Here is a 19,203-nt window from a genome sequence, read left to right on the forward strand (position 1 = left end):
TGATTATAGATAAACATACATACCAAATACATAAAGAAAAACTGAAAGAAATGGAAGGAGAAATAGACAATGCAATAATACTATTTTACTCCAATAATTGTAAACATACCTAGAAAAATATCGAAAAGGAAATAAAAATCAACACTTTACCTACACCTATAATAGGCTTGTACAGAGTTCTCTTAAACAGCGCCAGTAACAACAAAGTACAGAGTATTTTGGAACAATAACAAAGTACATATGGAACATTAAAGTGGGCCATATTCCACACCATAAAAACCTCAATAAATTTAAGTAGTGTAAAACATTAAGAAATGTGTTCTCTGAGTGCAGGGTAATAAAAGTAGAAATCAATGACAAATAGAAATGTGTTGTCCTTACAGATGCAAATTCAACAATACATCCCCAAATTGAAAAAGAAAATGTGTCAAAGACGAACAACCAGAAAATAATTTTTTTTTTTTTTTTTTTAAAGCCTACAGCACCCGGTATTCCCAGGCGGTCTCCCATCCAAGTACTAACCAGGCCCGACCCTGCTTAGCTTCCGAGATCAGACGAGATCGGGCGCATTCAGGGTGGTATGGCCATAGACAACCAGAAAATAATTTAATGAGAGAATGTAAACAGAAGTCTTAAACCTTTGAGGCACTGCTAAGGTCCTGCTTACTCATGTCTACTGTAATTGCCCAAGTTGAAGAGAAGTAAAGTAGTCAGTAACTCAGCTCTCTGCATTTACCCACTGCAGAAGGAAGAGCAAACTAACTCGGAGCAAAGAGAAGAGAGGTAAACAATAAACACCAGAAAAGTCAACAGAGACCTTGCAAATAACAGAAATATCAATGAAAGCAAAAGTAGTCTTTGAAAAGAAAAACTAATTAATAGGCTTTTAATTAAACCAAGCATTTTTTTCTTTTAAGGCATAAATCTGTAAAATCAGGAGTGATATAGAGGATATGAATTAAAATGAATCACAAGGTAATTCAACTAAGTAAAAACATACAGTTTACTGGGTGTTATGGTAACTTAAATACCCAGCCAAGGATAGTGCCCATAGCTATAATCCCAATACTCAGGAAGCTGAGGCAGGAGGATTGTGAGGTTGAGGTTAGCCCAGGCAATTTAATGATACCTTGTGCTAAAAAAGCATGCAAACAAATTAGGGAGGAAGTAAAGACTCCCCAGAGTGATTCAGAGTACTTGAATTGCCTCAAGAAGAAACACTTTCTATTATTACTATGGGTGAAGATCTCAAGGAAGTGGAGGTATACTAAGAGAATTCAAGGTCCACGTATCTTCATGGGTGAATGTAACTAAACATTTAAAGAAAACTTAATACCAAATTTTTCATAAAATTGTACAAAATAGAAAACACTTCCCAACTTGACCACTGAGGCCACTATTATCTTAGTGTATAAGCCAGACAAAAACATCACAAGAAAACATGAACATCTCTTATGAATAAAGTACAAAGTTATTCAACAATTCTACCAAACAATTCAGGAATAAGTATGAAGGGTTATATAGCATGACCAAGCAGGATTAGTTCTAGTACTATAAGACTGTCTTAAAAGCCTAGACTCAGCTTACCATGTCAGTAGAGAAAGAACTGTATGATCTTAGTAAACACAGAAAAAGCATTGTTGAAATTCAGCATTCATTTATGATGGAAAACACTGACTAAAACAGGCAAAGAATCACTTCTTTTCAATGGGATGAAAGCATATATGAAAACAAAGCAAAGCACAGGGAACATAGCATGTAGTAATGAAAGACCAAATGCTTCCCTCCTGAAATCGAACGTGGGATGAATATCCATGCTTACACTTCATTCAGCAGTGTAGGCTTCGAAAGGTCACAAAAGGCCTATAGATTACAAAGTAGAAAGAAAAACTTAAGATAACATGATTGGATAGAGCCCTAAGGAATCCATGAAATCCATTAGGATCAATAAAGTTAAGCAGAGTTTTATAAAATAGAGCAGCATACAACTAAGTTTTGATATTCTTCCTTTTTCTTTTTAAAAGATATATAGTATACATATTTTATATATATTTGTATACACACACACTTATGTATATATGTATGTGAATACACTGTGGCTGTCTTCAGACATACCAGAAGAGGGCATCAGGTCTCATTACAAATGGTTGTGAGTCACTGTGTAGTTGCTAGAAATTGAACTCAGGACCCCTGGAAGAGCAGCCAGTTAAGTGCCCTTAACCACTGAGCCATCTCTCTCCAGCCCCTAAGCTTTGATATTCTTACAGTTCCATTTAGTTTAAAATAAATACTGTAAAGCATTTGGTAATAAAGAAGTGTACAACTTCACACGTTGTTCCAAGGATGAAAGTGATCTATGTGAGAAAACATGACATCTTTATGAAATGTTAGGGGTGACAATATTTCTAAATTGAATATCAGACTTAGTATTCATCTCTTCTCAAAACTTCAGGTCATTTTTTATAGAATTAACAAGATGATCCCAGAATTCAGGTGGAAACTTAGGGAGCTGAGGAGAACTATAATTTTTTTTTAAAAAAAGAACCAAAATAGAAAACTCACTTTATAACTTCAAAATATATTGTAAGCCAAGTCCATGCCTGTGCACCTGTTGCTTGAAAGACGAAGAAGTGCTTGAGTCTAGGGGTTGAAGGCTGGCCTGGACAGTAGTGAGACTTTACCCCAAATAAAAAGCCAAATCAAACAAAATAAGCAAACTAGAACAAAACCAAACAACCACCAAACAATAACAGCAGCAGCAGCAGCAGCAGCAAAAAGCCAGCAGCACTGCTCTAACTGTGAACATAGGACTCCAGTGTAAGGATAGACCTGGGATTGATGTGGTCCTAGAGTGCAGAAATTCTTACATTTACATCAACTGGATTTTCAGCAAGGGTGACAAGGAAGAACAGTTGTTCAACAAATGGTTCCTGTTCAACACAGGAAGATAAGTACATTAGTAACAAAGTCCTTAATGATATGGTGATGCCATAAGGAAGAGGTTGGCTCTGTTGAACTTGAGTACAGAAGATGAAGTGACTCAATTGAACATTTGAGACTGTGAGAATTTGTCTTTTTATATGTAGATGTATATTTCTGTGCCGTGACGATGGAAATTCAGGCTTAAGTAAATAACTACTTAAAATAGAAAAATCCATTGTTCATTTGTAGGAATGTTGTATTCCTTTATAATTAACGTTGTGTTCATCTATATTAAAAAACATCTTAGTATAATACAGAAGCCTTAGAAAGGGAATGTTCTTTATGGTTAGTCTCTGATGAAATTTGAGTTCAGTTTTTTCTGGATAGCTATATGATAAAATATGAAATTGGGCCATACCTCATAACATAAACAAAAGTGAACTCTAAACTAAATGGATTAAAGACTAAAGGTAAGAATCTTAAGAGACTATAATTGCTGTAAAAGTCTTAGACAAAAACAATGGCAAATATTTGTGGCATTGAATCTTGTAATAATTTCTTATACATGGCATCAGAAGCTGAAGTAACAAAAAGTAGATAAACTAGAATTTCTGGGGCTTGGGGGTGATTAAATTGATTAGAAGCTATACAACTCTGAATAAAAAAACAAAATCATTGACTTTTGTACCCACCTTGAAGTGAGTAAATTCATGGTGTGTTAAGTATCTCAAAAACAAAGCAGTCAGTGAAAGTTACTTTCATGTGTGCTTCACAGCAAAACATGTAGAGATGTGCAGTGGGTCCTTTAAACACACTAAAGAACACTACATGTTCAGGAAATGACAGCTGAAACTATAATGAGATGTGCTACATGCCCTACAGAACCAAGACAAGTGGAGGTAACTGCTCAGCTTCTAAAGAGTCTCCTACTGTGTCTGCTTCTGACTACAGCACTTACCATAGCTTCTGCTGTAGAATTCCTTGGGCTGCCTTGGTTTGTCTATTTATCTCTCAGTTACAAATCTCTCATTCCTCTGAATGTGTCACATTGACTCTGAGACAGGAATATGTTAGAGGTGTTTGGTTTTGCTTTACACTGGACTGTCCTTTGGTTTTAATAATTGTTTTCAGAGGGGAACCATCATTGGAGGTTGGTAATTGTATGATAAGAGAACATAATGAGGTAAGGAATATGAACAAAGTTCATGATATATAGAAAGATGTCAGAATGAAACCCACTATCTTGTATGCTGACTAAAAATAACAGAAAACAAAGATATATATACAAAACAGCAGTAAAAATAATTTTTCTTAAATTAAAAAAGTATCTATTGAGTGCTGCATGCAGGCATTTGTCATGACATAGTGTGGTGGCTGTATTGGTCTTGATGCTTAAAACTGCAATGTAACAGAGAAAGGAGTACAGCCAAGACTGGGAACACAGGAAGATAAGTACATTGGTAACAAAGTCTTTAACAATATGGTGATGTCATGAGGAAGAGGTTGGCTCTGTTGAACTTGACCACAGAAGATAAAGTGACTGAATTGAACATTTGAGACTATGTGAGAATTTACCCTTCCATATGTAGGTATATATTTCTGTGTCATGACGATGAAAATTTAGGCTTAAGTAAATAACTACTTAAAATAGAAAAATCATTGTTCATTTGTAGGAATGTTATATTCCTTTAAAATTAATTTTGTGTTCATCTACATTAAAAACAACTTAGTAAAGTACAGAAGCCTTAGAAAGGGAATGTTCTTTGTGGTTAGTCTCTGATGGAATTAGAGATCAGTTTTTTCTTTAAGGAAGATTATTTTCTTGCATGATTTTAAACACTTTATAATAATAGTCCATTGTTACCTAAATTCATCCACTTCAGTTTTTCAAGTAATATCAGTGTTTCTTTCTTTTCCTTCAGTGTGGCACCCTTCCTTCTTAACCTTAGCCACATTGCCTCCTTTTCTACCATTTCCCTTGTGATAAATAAGGCAGATTGAGGAGAAATGGACTCTGGGGTTGAAGACTGAGGCACCTATGTGTGCTTCTTTGCCCCATGTTTCTTTTTAGCCATATGGAGCTGTGAGACCGCTACCTGCTGTCTAACAAGACATTCTTTCAAATGTGCGTAGACAATTGGGAATAGGGAATCCATCTACAGGTCTTAGCACTAATGATTGGCAGCCACTGCATGGAGCAAGATAGGATTTTGCTTGTGTTCTTTTGGGGATCTGTGTGGGGTTTTTCAGGGGAGGGGTTAGTTGTCATGTGGCTGATATTTGACACTTTACAATAAGTTGCACACTGGTGGCAGAGGACTTGGAAAAGTATTCTTAAATCTATGTGGATTTTATGCCATAGTTTTAATGGCAGTACTCCTTGCACATTAATTTGGTTAGGTTAGGATGATCATTGTTTTAGGAAATTATGTGACAATATGAAACTAATAATACTTTCTTTGAAACTGTCATATACTGAGAGTTATGCAAAAATAAACTAATGGTTAGCCCAGAGTGATTAAAAGGAGTTATTTCCTTTCATTTATGAATGCAAGTCAAAGAAAGAAAAATATATTTCATTTTTAGATTATATAAATGGTGGAGAACTTTTTACTCATCTTTCTCAAAGAGAGCGTTTCACAGAGCACGAAGTGCAGATCTATGTTGGAGAGATCGTGCTTGCCCTGGAACACCTGCACAAGGTAAGGTGCTTCATCTTTGCAGTTTGCTTTTGAATAGTCTGTTAACAGAGGTGTCGATGGAGCTGAACAAGCTGATGTTGTCATGTGTTGTCTCGGGCTTGTGAGTGTTACTGTTTCCTCAGTTTCATAGTTCCTGTCTAAGCATATTTACCTTTTGCTGGGCTTGGTATGGTATGCCTACAGTCTCAGCACGTGGGAGGCTGGGGGCTGGGGAGATCATGATTTGAAGCCAAGCTGAGTTACTAAGTGAGACTCCCAACTCAATAAATAAACAGAAAATAAATAAATTCTTGTCTATCGTGTTTTGAAACAAAAAAATAGCAAAACAAACAAAAGAACTTGAGTTTTTTTTCTTATCATGTGTCTTTATGAAAAAAATTCAGTACTTTTATCAGGGGAAAAAAAAGTCTTTGTTTTTTAAAATGAAGCCCAAGCTGTACAATGTATTTCCTTAATTGTGACTTGCTCCATGGCTCCGTGCCATCTGTCTGTACTCAGAAGGCGCTCCCTGGTCTTGCTGCTGATTTGGAGGGATTCCCTGCCGCCATGGTAACTTGCTCTGCACCTGCCCTGCCCTGCTCCTCCTCATTGCCTCCATGTGATGTGAGCTCAGCTCCTGAGACTTTTACAATGTCTTTGATCTCTTGGAACTCTGTACAATCTGTTTAAACTCTATGATACTCTTAACCTTTTGGTCCATGAAATTTTGTCTTAAGTTAATTGGAGAAGTAGATGGTTTCTGTGTTGCCTCAGGGCGTATTGTTTTCTTCAGAAATGGAAAATGCTAAAGTAATTTATATCAAAGGTATACAAGTTCATAAAGGAACAATATGATTTGAGACACTAAATTTCAACAGTTCAGATATATCCTAAAGCCACTCTTTGTCATGTCTGTCATCCTTCCCTTAGTTAACGTGAACAGATGAAAGTATAGATTTGTAGCATAGAAAGCAGAGGTAACAAAGGAGAACAGCAGGGAAGACGTCTTGAAGGTGCAGGGAGTTTTGATCAAAACTGAGTCAAAGATCCAGATAATAGATGGGAGAGACTGAGAAAAGATTCTGAAAGGTACTTTTTAAAAAAGGCAGGAGTCCAGCAATGTCTGATCCAACTCAGAAGAGAAACAAGACTAGACAGGTAGAGGGAGACAGAATCATAATCTGTAGAAAATTCTAGCACCTGGGAGCTTCAGGGATGAAGATTGTGAGTTTGGGTCATCCTGGTTTTATGAAGTCAGATCCTGTCTCAAATGAAGAATGAGTAAAATTGTGTGAGAAGCAAGGAGAAAAAGGACCTGGCAGTGGGGAGGAAGGACAGCAGGGGCAGTAAATGACCCGTTCTGTGCTTCTTTTGATAGAATTTTACTGTGGTGACAAGCTTCATGGCTGTGCTTATTTTGGGGTGATATGATTTAGTTTAAACATCTTTATATCAGAAATATTACTACTCAGAGTAAGCTTCAAAGACTTTTGTAGCTTATAATTAGGTATAATGTCTTATAATATAAAAATGACAATAAAACTCACCATAAGCAAATCACAAAGCCAAACAGGTAAGCTGGAAAACAGTGTATAAATTATATACTTTAATTGATTCATTTTATTCACTAAGGAAGATTTCATACCACTCACTATTACTAAATAATAATAAAAACATGGATGTCTATAACATAATGGAACTGGGAATAAATGTGATCGATATGCAACGAAAGCAGCATAGCAAACAAGTTTTAGGCTGTCTTACCCTAAAATGACACGCAAACGCAAAGCCAGCCATGCTAAGCTTGATAGAGATGCAAGTACCAAGCCTTATAGGAAGACAGAAGGTACACATTTATTTGGAAGTGATGAAATCAGGTAGGCTACATAAGTTGTTTCTAAAAATCCTTTCCAAAGAGGTTGAGATATGCTGTGCTGCTGGTTAGATGTATGTAATGCTTCGAGTCCAGTGTCTGTTCAGTGCATGCTTGTGTTTTCCTTTCTGTTTTTCTCAGAAACCACGTTAGCTCTCATAGGAAAATTTCCTGCTGATTTTTGTTCTTGTTTTTGCTTGAGAAGGATTGTTTTTTTGAGTTTTGATGAGGAGGGTATAGTTTTGATTTCAGTTTTGAGAGATTATTAGAAATCTGTGTTTTCCTGTATTTAATACTGAGGAAAGCAATATTTCAAAGTAACAAAACATTTAATCCATGCAGATATAACTGACAACATGAAGTAGAAAATCAAAGTGGATCAGTCAGTCACGTCTTAGTTACATTTTACAATTGAAACGTTTAGTATGCTTCTTACATGAGAAACAAAGCAGAGGCTTACAGTCTTGAACTGTATAACATTGTTACTCAGTGATGGGCCAGACATTTGACTGGGATCCCCATAGGATTGTAATGGAACTTAAAATTTTCTGTCAGTTAGTGGGTTTGTAGCTGTCAAAATGCTGTATTTGATTCCATCCCTGTTTACGTGAGGCTGGTGTAAATAAACCTGCTGTGGTCCCATTCATATAATAACGCAGCACATGTATGTCATTATGGGCAGCAGAGTAGAACCCAGTAATGGTCAATAGCTGACCATGCTTGTGATTTATGTATTTAGTACATATTTAACCATCATCTTAGAGGGCTCACTGTAAGACAGTCTGCTGTGTACACTGGCAGCAGCTTTGTATATCTCATGTTTACTCTGTGGTCCTTCTTGATTTGCCCACTTGTTTTATTCTCTGTGGCCTCAGGAGGAATAGGATATTTTTCACTACACTATCAAGGTTTGTGTAAGTACTCTCCATGATGCTTTCACAGTCAAAATCACCTAACAGCATATTTTCCAGGACATTCCCTTGTCATAAAGCAGTGCATGACTGACTATGTAAGTGTTATTTAATGATTTGTTTTGCTGATTTATAACTAAACATCAGAATTAACCTGTGTTCTTTAACCTTTATGTTTAAAGCTTACTGTCAAAAAGCCTTTATTGATTGCCTGTCTAATACACTGCATTATACAGGATACCAGATAAGTGTATAAAATCTGAAAAAGCAGACAGTGCAAATGTAATAGGATAAATAGTAAATCCCTAAGAAATATATGTACAGGTAAGCACACTGTTTGGAAACAAAGAAATGATTAGCATAGGGTATGGCTCTTTAGGAAGGTTTGCTAAAGCCATTGCAGAGCTGTGGACAAGAATTGTCCAAGAATGCCCACGAAGATGATTTGGGATGAGTGTGAAATAAGAAGAGAGACAGAAAAAGTCAATAGTCAACAACGAGATGCTGAAGAAGCTGGTCCCAGGGATAGACCCTCATCACAGAGAGGACTAAGATACAGTTGGAGAGCTTGGGGAAAGCCAGCACCTGAGCCCCAAGATGGAGCATTTGCTCTCAGAATTGCTAAGAGCCACAGAATCCTGAAGAGGAACCTCCTTAAAGGTAGATAAATGCTGTCTTAATTCATTTGGAGAATATCTTAAAATGCATTTTGTTTTGTTTTCTTTTTACAGTTGGGGATTATATACCGTGACATTAAGCTTGAAAATATTCTACTTGATTCTAATGGCCATGTGGTGCTGACAGATTTTGGTCTGAGTAAGGAGTTTGTGGCTGATGAAGTGAGTATTATATTTTAATTTGAAGTTTGTAAACAAGGATGAAAGATTCATTACCAATAAACATTTAATAGGACAGTAGTACTGTATGGGTTACTTGATTTACAAGGTTTTTGTGAAGGCTTATTCAAATCTGAAACTGCTTGAGTGCCAACTTAATGTCACAAATGAAAGACATCATACCTGTCATGCTGTGATGTATCACAGTCAAAGCACAGGCATACAACATAGTTTATTCAGTGTCCCGCAGGGACAAGAGTCTCTGTCAATCGTGGCCCATCTTTTGCATGAATGCCAGGTTCCCTAGTGCAGGCCCCTGACCCAGAGAGGATACTAAGGTCAGACATACACAGCCTCATGCACCAGAACAGGTTCTTGAGGATACTTCTGATACTTTCAGCCAAGCCTGTGCACATTAATTACTCAGTTTATTTTTATTTTAATGTTGACATATTCTTTGTGGTGTGGTGTAAAAATCCATTGGGAGTCTCAGCAGGGGCTGCAGATCCTCGTGTAGTACAATGATAAGAAAAAGAGGAAGCATTTATGTTTATTTCTGGAGCAGAAAGTCAGGCTACTGCAGAAGCTGCACAGCAGTGCTCATGTGAATGGCTCATTGAAGAATATTGTGTGGGAATGACCACTGTATCAAACTTGAGGAAACAGAAGGAAGACCTGTTAACATTTAAAGCAATGAATAGAAGTTAATGAAAAATAGGGAAATGTTCCAGCAAGGTCCTTATGAATAGAGGTACCAGCTACCAAACCTGAGTTTGAGCCCCAGGACTCACAGAGTGGAAGGAGTCAACTTCCTCACATTGTCCTATGACTTACACACACACACACACACACAGAGAGAGAGAGAGAGAGAGAGAGAGAGAGAGAGAGAGAGAGAGAGAGAGAGAGAGACAGAGACAGAGACAGAGACAGAGACAGAGAGAGAGAGGAGACAGAGAGATACAGACACACAGACATACATACACAGACATATACACACACAGACATATACACACACAGACAGACACACAAGATTTAAAAAATAATGAAAGGGTAGCTCCATTAGTGTCACAGTGAACTCAAGACACTTCATGGTGTGAGGATTGTAAGCTAGCAGTATAGTATTGTGGTGAACTAAATCTGAAAGTAACTATAAATATTCAAAGGGCTTGTTGCAGAAACTTAGGAAAAGACAGAGTTTTAAATTTTAAAAGAGTCATAGCCACTAACCCCCCACAAGTGCAGCCCAGGCAACTTACTGTTGAGCTTAGTTTCAAAGAAAAAAATGAAAGGGACTAAAGATGTAGCTCTGTGGTAGAGCGCTTGTCTAGTGTGTGCAAAGACCTAGTATGATGGGCAAATGGATGTTAGGTATAGAAAAGACAGATAGATTATTATTACAACATAGCTTCTTATTGTAAAGCAGCAGAAAGCTCCATCACACATTTGCCAGGGTCATCACTGAAAGCAAGCTGATGCTTGAACAAGTCTTTACTGCTGATAGAAGGTCACCCTTTGGCATTGTTGCCCAGGAAGTCAGTGGCCACAGATGATACAACTGCCAAAGGAATTAAAATGGCCACAAATAGAGTAAATCTAGGGGGGTAGCATGTTACAAAGATTACAAACTTATAGTAGGAGAAGGCTATGTCCTTGTGGTGTTTTTGGAGATGAATTTCTTACCAGTCCTTTACTGTACTAGCAAGAAAGCTGGATCACTAGAGACCTCTTTTTTTTTTTTTTTTTAATTCACTTTTTTCCTTGTACCAGCACCCAATGGGTATTTTAGAGTAGCCCGAGATCACAGAGAAGTAAGTATAAAATGCTTGCTTGAATGGCATGCTAGCACAATGAACAGAGGCATGAGGGTGGATCAACTACCTTTCATGTTCTTCTCATCAAAACTTACAATATAGGGTCTAGTAACCTTTAAACCTCCTAGCAGCCAGCCCAGGGGTTCTGGACAAGCCATTGGGCGGCATGATTTTTTTTTTTTCTGCATTAAGGGAATGACATATATTTACTATAAAATACATACTTGTGAATAAATATAAAAGAATGATTGTTTAGTGGTTATATATAAACTTAGAACGGGTAATGAAGGTGATATCAAACAATCACAGGTTATCCACATGAGCAGCTGAAAGAGTGATAACTCTAGCTTTCTGATAGATCAGTGTGTATCAACTTCTCTTCCTGCAGAAAATCATTTAAAATATCTCATAGAATTATATTCAAGCTCTGTCTGTATGTCTCAATCTCTTATGTGCACGCGCGCGCACACACACACACACACACACACACACTATATAAAACCTAAATAAATCCCCCAATTAGAATTATGTCTTATTCAAGATATCATTTTTCTTATTGCATATACATTTTTAATTTTATTTTTAATTTTTTATGACTTTTATTTTTTTACAGTCCAGTTTTTGCCCCCTCCCAGTCCACCCTCCCACAATTCCTCATCCTATTCCTCCTCTCCCTGTCTCCAAGAGGATGCTACACACTCCTCCCCACAACCACCCCCACCGGCCAGGCTTCCCCACTTCCTGGGGCCTCAAGCCTCTCAAGGGTTAGGGGTGTCTTCTCCTAGTGAGACTAAACCAGGCAGTTCTCTGCTGTATAGGTGTTGGGGGTGAGGGCCCAGACCAGCTAGTGTATGCTGCCTAATTGGTGGCTCAGTGTCTGAGAGATCTCAGGGGTTAGTTGAGACTGCTGGTCTTCCTATAGGGTAGCCCTCCTCCTCAGCTTCTTCCAGCCTTTCCCTACTTCAACCACAGGGGTCCCTGACTCCAATCCAATGGTCGGGTTTAAGTATTGGCTTCTGTCTCAGTCAGCTGCTTGTTGAGCCTCTAGGAGGACAGCCATGCTAAGCTCCTTTATGTAAGTGCACTATAGCATCAGGAATAGTGTCAGGCCTTAGAACCTTCACTTGAGACGGATCCCAATTTGGGCCGGTCACTGGACTGCCTTTCCCTCAAGTCTCTTCTCTGGTTTTGTCCCTGCAGTTCTTTTAGATAGGAGCAATTCTGGGTCAGAGCTTTTGACTGTGGGATGGCAACCCCATCTTTCCACTGTTGGGCATTTCATCTAAGGTCCATCCCTTTGAATCCTGAGAGTTTCTCATCTCCTAGGTCTCTGGTACTTTTAGAAGATCTCCTCATTTCCCCTCCCCCTCCCCCCCAAGGTTTCTTATTTCCATTCATTCTGCTAGCCCACAGGGCTTCTCTCCTGTCTCCCCCCCCCCCATACCTAATCATGTTCCCCTTTTTTCCTCCCCTTCCCATCTTCCACTCAGATCCCTCCCTCTGCCTCACATGATTGTTTTCTTTTCCCTCCCAAGTTGGATTGACGCATCCCCCCTTGGGCCCTTCTACCTGTTAAGCTTCTTGAGTTCTATGGACTGTATCCTAGATATTCTGTACTTTTTTTTTTTTTTTTTTTTTTTTTTTGGCTAAAATCTACTTATTAGTGAGTACATATCATGCATATCCTTCTGGATCTAAGTAACCTCACTCAGGATGATAGTGTCTAGTTCCATCCATTTGCCTACTGTCCTTGTTCTTTATAGTTGAATAGTATTCCATTGTGTAAATGAGCCACATTTTCTGTATCTATTCCTCTGTTGTGGGACATTTGGGTTGTTTCCAGCTTCTGGATATCACAGATAAGGCCGCCATGAACATAGTGGTGCACATGCTCCTGTGGTATGGTGGGGCATATTTTGGGTATATGCCCAAGAGTGGTATAGTTGGGTCTTCAGGTAGATGTGTTTTCAATTTTCTGAAGAACCTCCAGCTTGATTTCCACAGTGGTTATACCAGTTTGCAATTCTACCAGTAATGGAGGAGTGTTCCTCCTTTTCCACATTCTCGCCTAGATGAAATGGATGGTTTTTTAGATAGATATCATGAACCATAGTTAAATCAAGAGCAGGTAAACTATCAAAACAGGCCTTTTTCCCCTAAGGAAATAGAAGTTATTAAAAGTCTCCCAACCAAAAAAAGCCTAGGGCCAGATGACTTTAGTGCAGAATTCTACCATACCTTCAAAGAAGAGCTAATACCAGCACTCCTCAAACTATTCCATAAAATAGAAACAGAAGGAACACTACCTAATTCATTCTATGAAGCCACAATTACTCTGATACCTAAATCACACAAAGACTCAAAGAAAGAGAACTTCAGATCAGTTTTGCTTATGAATATTGATGCAATAATACTCAATAAAATTCTAGCAAGCCAAATCCAAGAACACATCAAAACCATCATTCACCCCGATCAAGTAGGCTTTATCCCAGGGATGCAAGATTGGTTCAGTACTATAAAAATCCATTCATGTAATCCACTATATAAACAAACTCAGAGAAAAAAATTACATGATCATATCATTAGATGCTGAAAAAGCATTTGACAAAATACAACATCCTTGAAGATACCATTTTTATATGTGATAATATGCTAGAATCCAGGTTTTAAAAAAATTGAAATCTAAAGCACTTGTGGTCTCAAGCATTGTAGGTAAGAGATAATCTGTCTGCAGGTCTGACTGCTTTTTGGAATTTTCCAAAATTAGTCCTAAATGTCTTGGTTAGGGTTTTTTTTACTGTGATAAAACATTATGACCACACATTACTTGGAGAAGAATGGTTTTATTTTACCTTACAACTCTCATATCATATTTTTTCACTGGGGGAAATCAGGACAGGAACTTGGAGGGAATAATTAAAGCAGAAGCCATAAAGTGCTGCTTACTGACTTGCTCCTCGCAGCTTTTTCAGTTGGCTTTCATATACAACTCAGGACCGCCTGCCCAGAGTTTGCAAAATGCCCTACCCCATGGACTGGGCCCTCCCACATTAATCTTTAACCAAGAGAATATCATACTAACTTCCTACAGGCAATTTGGTGGAAACATTTTCCCAATTGAGGCTCCTCCTCCCAGATAACTCTAATATAAAGACAAAGAGTCCTAAATTTTTATCATAGATATATTAACTTTATCCATTCAGTATGTATTTACTGATCACTTCTAAGCTAGATAGTAAAATGGAAAAAAAAATTGGGGAAGATCTTCACCTTCATATGACACTGTGGTTGTAGCTATAATTTTTCTTGGGTATAAAATCATAGTTATAAAATAGATTTAGATAGCCTTTGAGAAATTTACTTCCATTTGATTTTTGTGCATGTGCATGTGTATAGGTGTTTTTCCTACATGTATGTCTGTGCACCACATGTATACAGTGCCCATGGAGGCCAGATGAGGCTATCGGATTCCTGGAACTGGAGTTTTAGATAGTTTTGAGTGGCCATGTGGGGTTAGGAACCAAACCCGGTCCTCTGCGAGAGCAACAAGTGGTCTTAACGGCCGAGCTCTCTCCAGTTCTACTCCCAAGTCTGTTTTTTTATTTTAAAACATTTTACTCTTTTATAAAAATTTTAGTGGCAACTTTGTTAAAATGAAGAGGATTGCATGTTTATTGTTTCCTCTTCTCTAAACCCTACTAACGTAAAAAAGTATGCATACACTCTTAAAGGGAAGGGCAGATAATGGCAACTACATTCTGGTCAATGAGATGGCAGTTTCGGCTGAATCCTATTCCAGAAAAGGAAGAGGCTCAACAGCAGACTGCTTTGTACCTCCAGCTCCCCAGAACAGCTCATGAATTGTATGCACCAGTTGTTTCTCAAGCAGAAGTGTAGATGATTAAGGGTCCAGGAGGATTGTTTGGGTGTCTTGTAAGAAAGATATGAGTCCCTATATCCCAGGTCCTGTGCCACCTCTGTTAATTTAGGTACCTATGAGGGAAGATGGTGAAGGTCAGATGGACTATATTCAAGGCACCGTTGAGAGTAAGGATACCATATGGAAATTACTGGGGCAAACAAACCGTGACACCCTGTACTGTGCAGGGCCCATGGCCTATTCCCAACACCTCACCATGAGCACTGTAGTGTCTTAGACAGGGATATAGAGGATTCCCACTGAAAACCCAAGAGCAAAACAATTAACAGATCGGGGCTGGAGAGATGGTTCAGTATTAAGAGCACTTTATGTTCTTGCAGAGGACCTGAATACAGTTCCCAGTACCTACATGGAAGCTCACAACCTTCTTTGTAACTCCAGTTCCAAGGCATCTGATATGCTTTTCTGACCTCAGACACACCTTGATACATATGTTCAGGAAGAACACTCATACATATAAATAAAAAGTAAGCCCTATTTTAGAAAGTTGACAGATGCTGTCATTTGGGGGTTTTGAGAGTAAAACTTCCCAGCCATGCCTCTGCAGAGGAGTCTGCAACCTGATAAGCCCAGACTATGCACAGAAGCATGTCTGTGATGATGTCTCAACTCTATGATTATTTTTATAATATATATTTCAATGCAGTGGTTTCTTTTGAAGTGGCGTGTTTAAAGTATCTCACCACACTGCCCAAGTGTCCTTGGCATGTAGTGTGTGGGCTATCCCCTGACAGAGACACCTAATAATAACTCTTCTCTCCATAGATGCATACATCCATTTGCCCATTCACTCTGTTTGTTGAGGGCCCTTCTATGTGCTAATTAGGCTAAATACAAAGCTGAAAAGAATCACTTGGTGAATATTTATAGGCACGTGTGGCTGGTTAATTAGTAATAGGAGAAAACAGACCAGGTTTCTACAGAATAGTGAAATATTGGGACTCAAAGCAAAAGTAAACCAAAAACCAAAGCTAACCAGAATTAGGTAGATCTTGGATAGAATAGTCACAAATCGGCAAATGTCCAGTGTGACTTAAGCAACTGCTTCTCCTCTTATGATAGAAGGGGCCTTGTTTTCTGCTGGTCAGGCCAAGCACTATCCCCTAAGAGAATGTTTGTTGTTTAGATGCAAAACTGTTAAGAGTTCAAGCTAAACCAGAGAAGTAAGTCATCGATAAGTTCACTGCCTCACTGACTGCAACCAACTCTATTTGACAGAAAATTACTCTTGGGTTCTCAAAGCTTACTGCTGACTCATTCTTTCTCTTGGCCATAAAGGTCATTTTGTCAAGCTAGACCTCAGGTTATATTCTCAGAGATCAGATAGGAATTTTCTTTTCTAGAGTCTTCTAAAACTTGATCTAATGGCCTTTTGTTTCCCACACTTGTTGATTAAGTGTCCTGACCTAGCCCCTTCCCTTTTAATGGATTCTTCCTTGAGACTGTTCTGTTTGAGTTAGCATTTCTTTTTAGGTTCCTTTTTGGTTCATGTGTTCAGTCTAAGTCACTTATACTGAAGTCTTTGTAGGAACAAGTGGATCCTTTCCTCCATCCCTTCAGCCTGACCTGCATGGGATTATCTCATCTTCCACTCCTTTCACACTTCAGTCTCACTTATCATTCAAACATGCCTAGTAGCTTCTGTTTTAAAAACTTAAAAATTGGGAGATGATGGACAAATGAACTGACTTAAAAAGACAAAACAAAACAAAAAAATCTCCGGACAGTGGTGGCGCACGCCTTTAATCCCAGCACTTGGGAGGCAGAGGCAGGTGGATTTCTGAGTTCGAGGCCAGCCTGGTCTACAGAGTGAGTTCCAGGATAGCCAGGGCTACACAGAGAAACCCTGTCTCAACCCCCCCCCCAAAAAAAAAAAAACCCTGGGTGTCTCATCTTCTCTCTAGCTCTTGTTGTCTGTTTATATGTCTGTCTGTAGACTGCCTCCACTTACACGCCAGCATCCCCAAGTCTACTCCTCATCAGCTGACTGTCTAGCCAGTCCTGCTCAGTGCTTTTCCTTCCTTACCTTGCTTCTTTGTCCAATAGCCTTGAACAACAAATGACTTTTGACCTTGGAGCTGCAGTACCACCAGCCTCTGGTTTACTGTTACTTTGCAGGCTCTTTTCCCACTACCTGAGGCTTCTCCATAGCTTAGTCTCAGGTCTTTTTAGCTATCCTCTCTCCTTATATGTCATCCATAGGTACTGCTAACTCTGATCTCTCTTCTGGGTTCAAGCCCTAAATATGTCTGTAGTATTATGTTCCTTTAACTCCTCCTAGGCACCTCAAACTTTACATTACTAAAATTGAACAGACCATTTATTACCCAGATCTGTTTGGTTCAGAATATGTAAATTCTGGCCTCACCTGATCTGGGAAATGTACTTACGTTTACCTTTGAGCAACTTACTTTTTATATATGTTTAATGTGTTTTTAATAGCATAATACTGTTTTGATAGTAAAATCTGTTTGTTTTATTTTTAAGTGATACCAAGTACCTCTTATATGCAAGTATTATAAGGGACCCTAGAAAAAGTATGGTGACCCTAACAAATCATGAACATATATTTTAGAGGTATTTCTTATAAATATGCATGATTATTTCTAGATAGATTTTGCTAATTCTGGGTTATATACAGAACAAATTTTATTTTAGTAATTTAAACATTTTTGTGATAATACCTTTGTATAGTTTGATAAGTTTTAATTTTTTTCTTTTTTTAAATTGATTTTATTTATATTTTCTTTTTCTCAAAAATTGGTTAATCACTTAAGGTTCTGGAAGTAAAAGCAAACATAAGTGTCTATAGACTAGGCTATGTCATAAGTGTCTATAGACTAGGCTATGTCAGAAGTGTCTATAGACGAGGCTATGTCAGAAGTGTCTATAGACGAGGCTATGTCAGAAGTGTCTATAGACGAGGCTATGTCAGAAGTGTCTATAGACGAGGCTATGTCAGAAGTGTCTATAGACGAGGCTATGTCAGAAGTGTCTATAGACGAGGCTATGTCAGAAGTGTCTATAGACGAGGCTATGTCAGAAGTGTCTATAGACGAGGCTATGTCAGAAGTGTCTATAGACTAGGCTATGTCATAAGTGTCTATAGACGAGGCTATGTCAGAAGTGTCTATAGACGAGGCTATGTCAGAAGTGTCTATAGACGAGGCTATGTCAGAAGTGTCTATAGACGAGGCTATGTCAGAAGTGTCTATAGACGAGGCTATGTCAGAAGTGTCTATAGACGAGGCTATGTCAGAAGTGTTGCTTTGATCATTAAAATGTTTGCTGTGGGATGGAGAGATGGCTCAGCACTTAAGAGCATTTGGTCCTCTTCTAGAGGTCCTGGGTTTTATTGGCCACACCCACATGGTAGCGCACAACTGTCCATAACTCCAGTCCCAGGGGATCTGGTGCCCTCTTCTGGCTTCTATAGGCACCAAAGAACACACACAGTGTAAACAAACAAGCAGGCAAAACACCCATAAATAGGAAATGAAACTAATAAATCCTTTTTAAAAAGAAATGTTTGTTGAGCTAAGCAATCTGCTATGTATTGTAAATTTGATTCTAATATGGAATAAGAGTTAAAAATAATAATATGAAGATAATTAATAACTTTGACAAAATTATCTTTTGTATTCATAAACAGTAAAATAATGTTGAAAGTGTATGTTCATGTGTTGTTCTTCTCTATATAAATATGGCGTAAACGTACTTGTCACATTTTAATAGCCAATGTTTAGAATTTCTTATAATTAATTAGAATCCTCAGGTAGACAAATTTATAAGTTTTAGTTAAGAAAAATAAATAAAAACAATATCTTTCCACAAATTCAGCCCTTCAAAGGATTGTAGATAGCTAAAGGAGCTGAGGGGGTTTGCAGTCCCATGGGGGAAGCAACAGTGTCAACTGGCCAGCCCCCCCCCCCCCCCGAGCTCCCAGGGACTGGACCACCAACCAAAGAGAACACATGGAGGGACCCCTGGCTCCGGCCGCATGTGTGGCAGAGGATGGCCTTGTTGGACATCAGTGGAAAGAGAGGCCCTTGGGCCTGAGGGTGTTCAATGCCCCAGTGTAGGGGAATGCCAGGGCAGGGAGGCGGGAGTGGGTGGGTGGGTGGGTAGGGGAGCACCCTCATAGAGGCAGGGGGAGGGGGAATGGGATAGGGAGTTTCCAAAGGGGAGACCTGGATAGGGGAAAACAGTTGAAATGTAAGTAAAGAAAA

General features: G+C 38.6%; 1 protein-coding gene and 1 non-coding gene across 3 annotated transcripts in view; one reads left to right on the forward strand and one right to left on the reverse strand.

The window, feature by feature from the left end:
* The window catches only part of Rps6ka5 (ribosomal protein S6 kinase A5), a 164,016-nt gene that overhangs the window by 90,686 nt on the left and 54,127 nt on the right, over positions 1–19,203 (forward strand). For both annotated transcript variants that reach the window (XM_076921407.1, XM_076921408.1), the window contains 2 exons: positions 5,509–5,624; positions 9,119–9,226. In XM_076921407.1, the coding sequence (XP_076777522.1) occupies positions 5,509–5,624; positions 9,119–9,226 (224 nt within the window). The remainder of the gene's footprint in view (positions 1–5,508; positions 5,625–9,118; positions 9,227–19,203) is intronic.
* LOC143437175 (5S ribosomal RNA) lies at positions 474–592 on the reverse strand. The gene has a single exon (XR_013106791.1). It is a non-coding gene; the product is annotated as a 5S ribosomal RNA (ribosomal RNA).

Source organism: Arvicanthis niloticus, chromosome 23, assembly GCF_011762505.2.
Source record: "Arvicanthis niloticus isolate mArvNil1 chromosome 23, mArvNil1.pat.X, whole genome shotgun sequence".
In the NCBI taxonomy this organism is placed as follows: Eukaryota; Metazoa; Chordata; class Mammalia; order Rodentia; family Muridae; genus Arvicanthis; species Arvicanthis niloticus.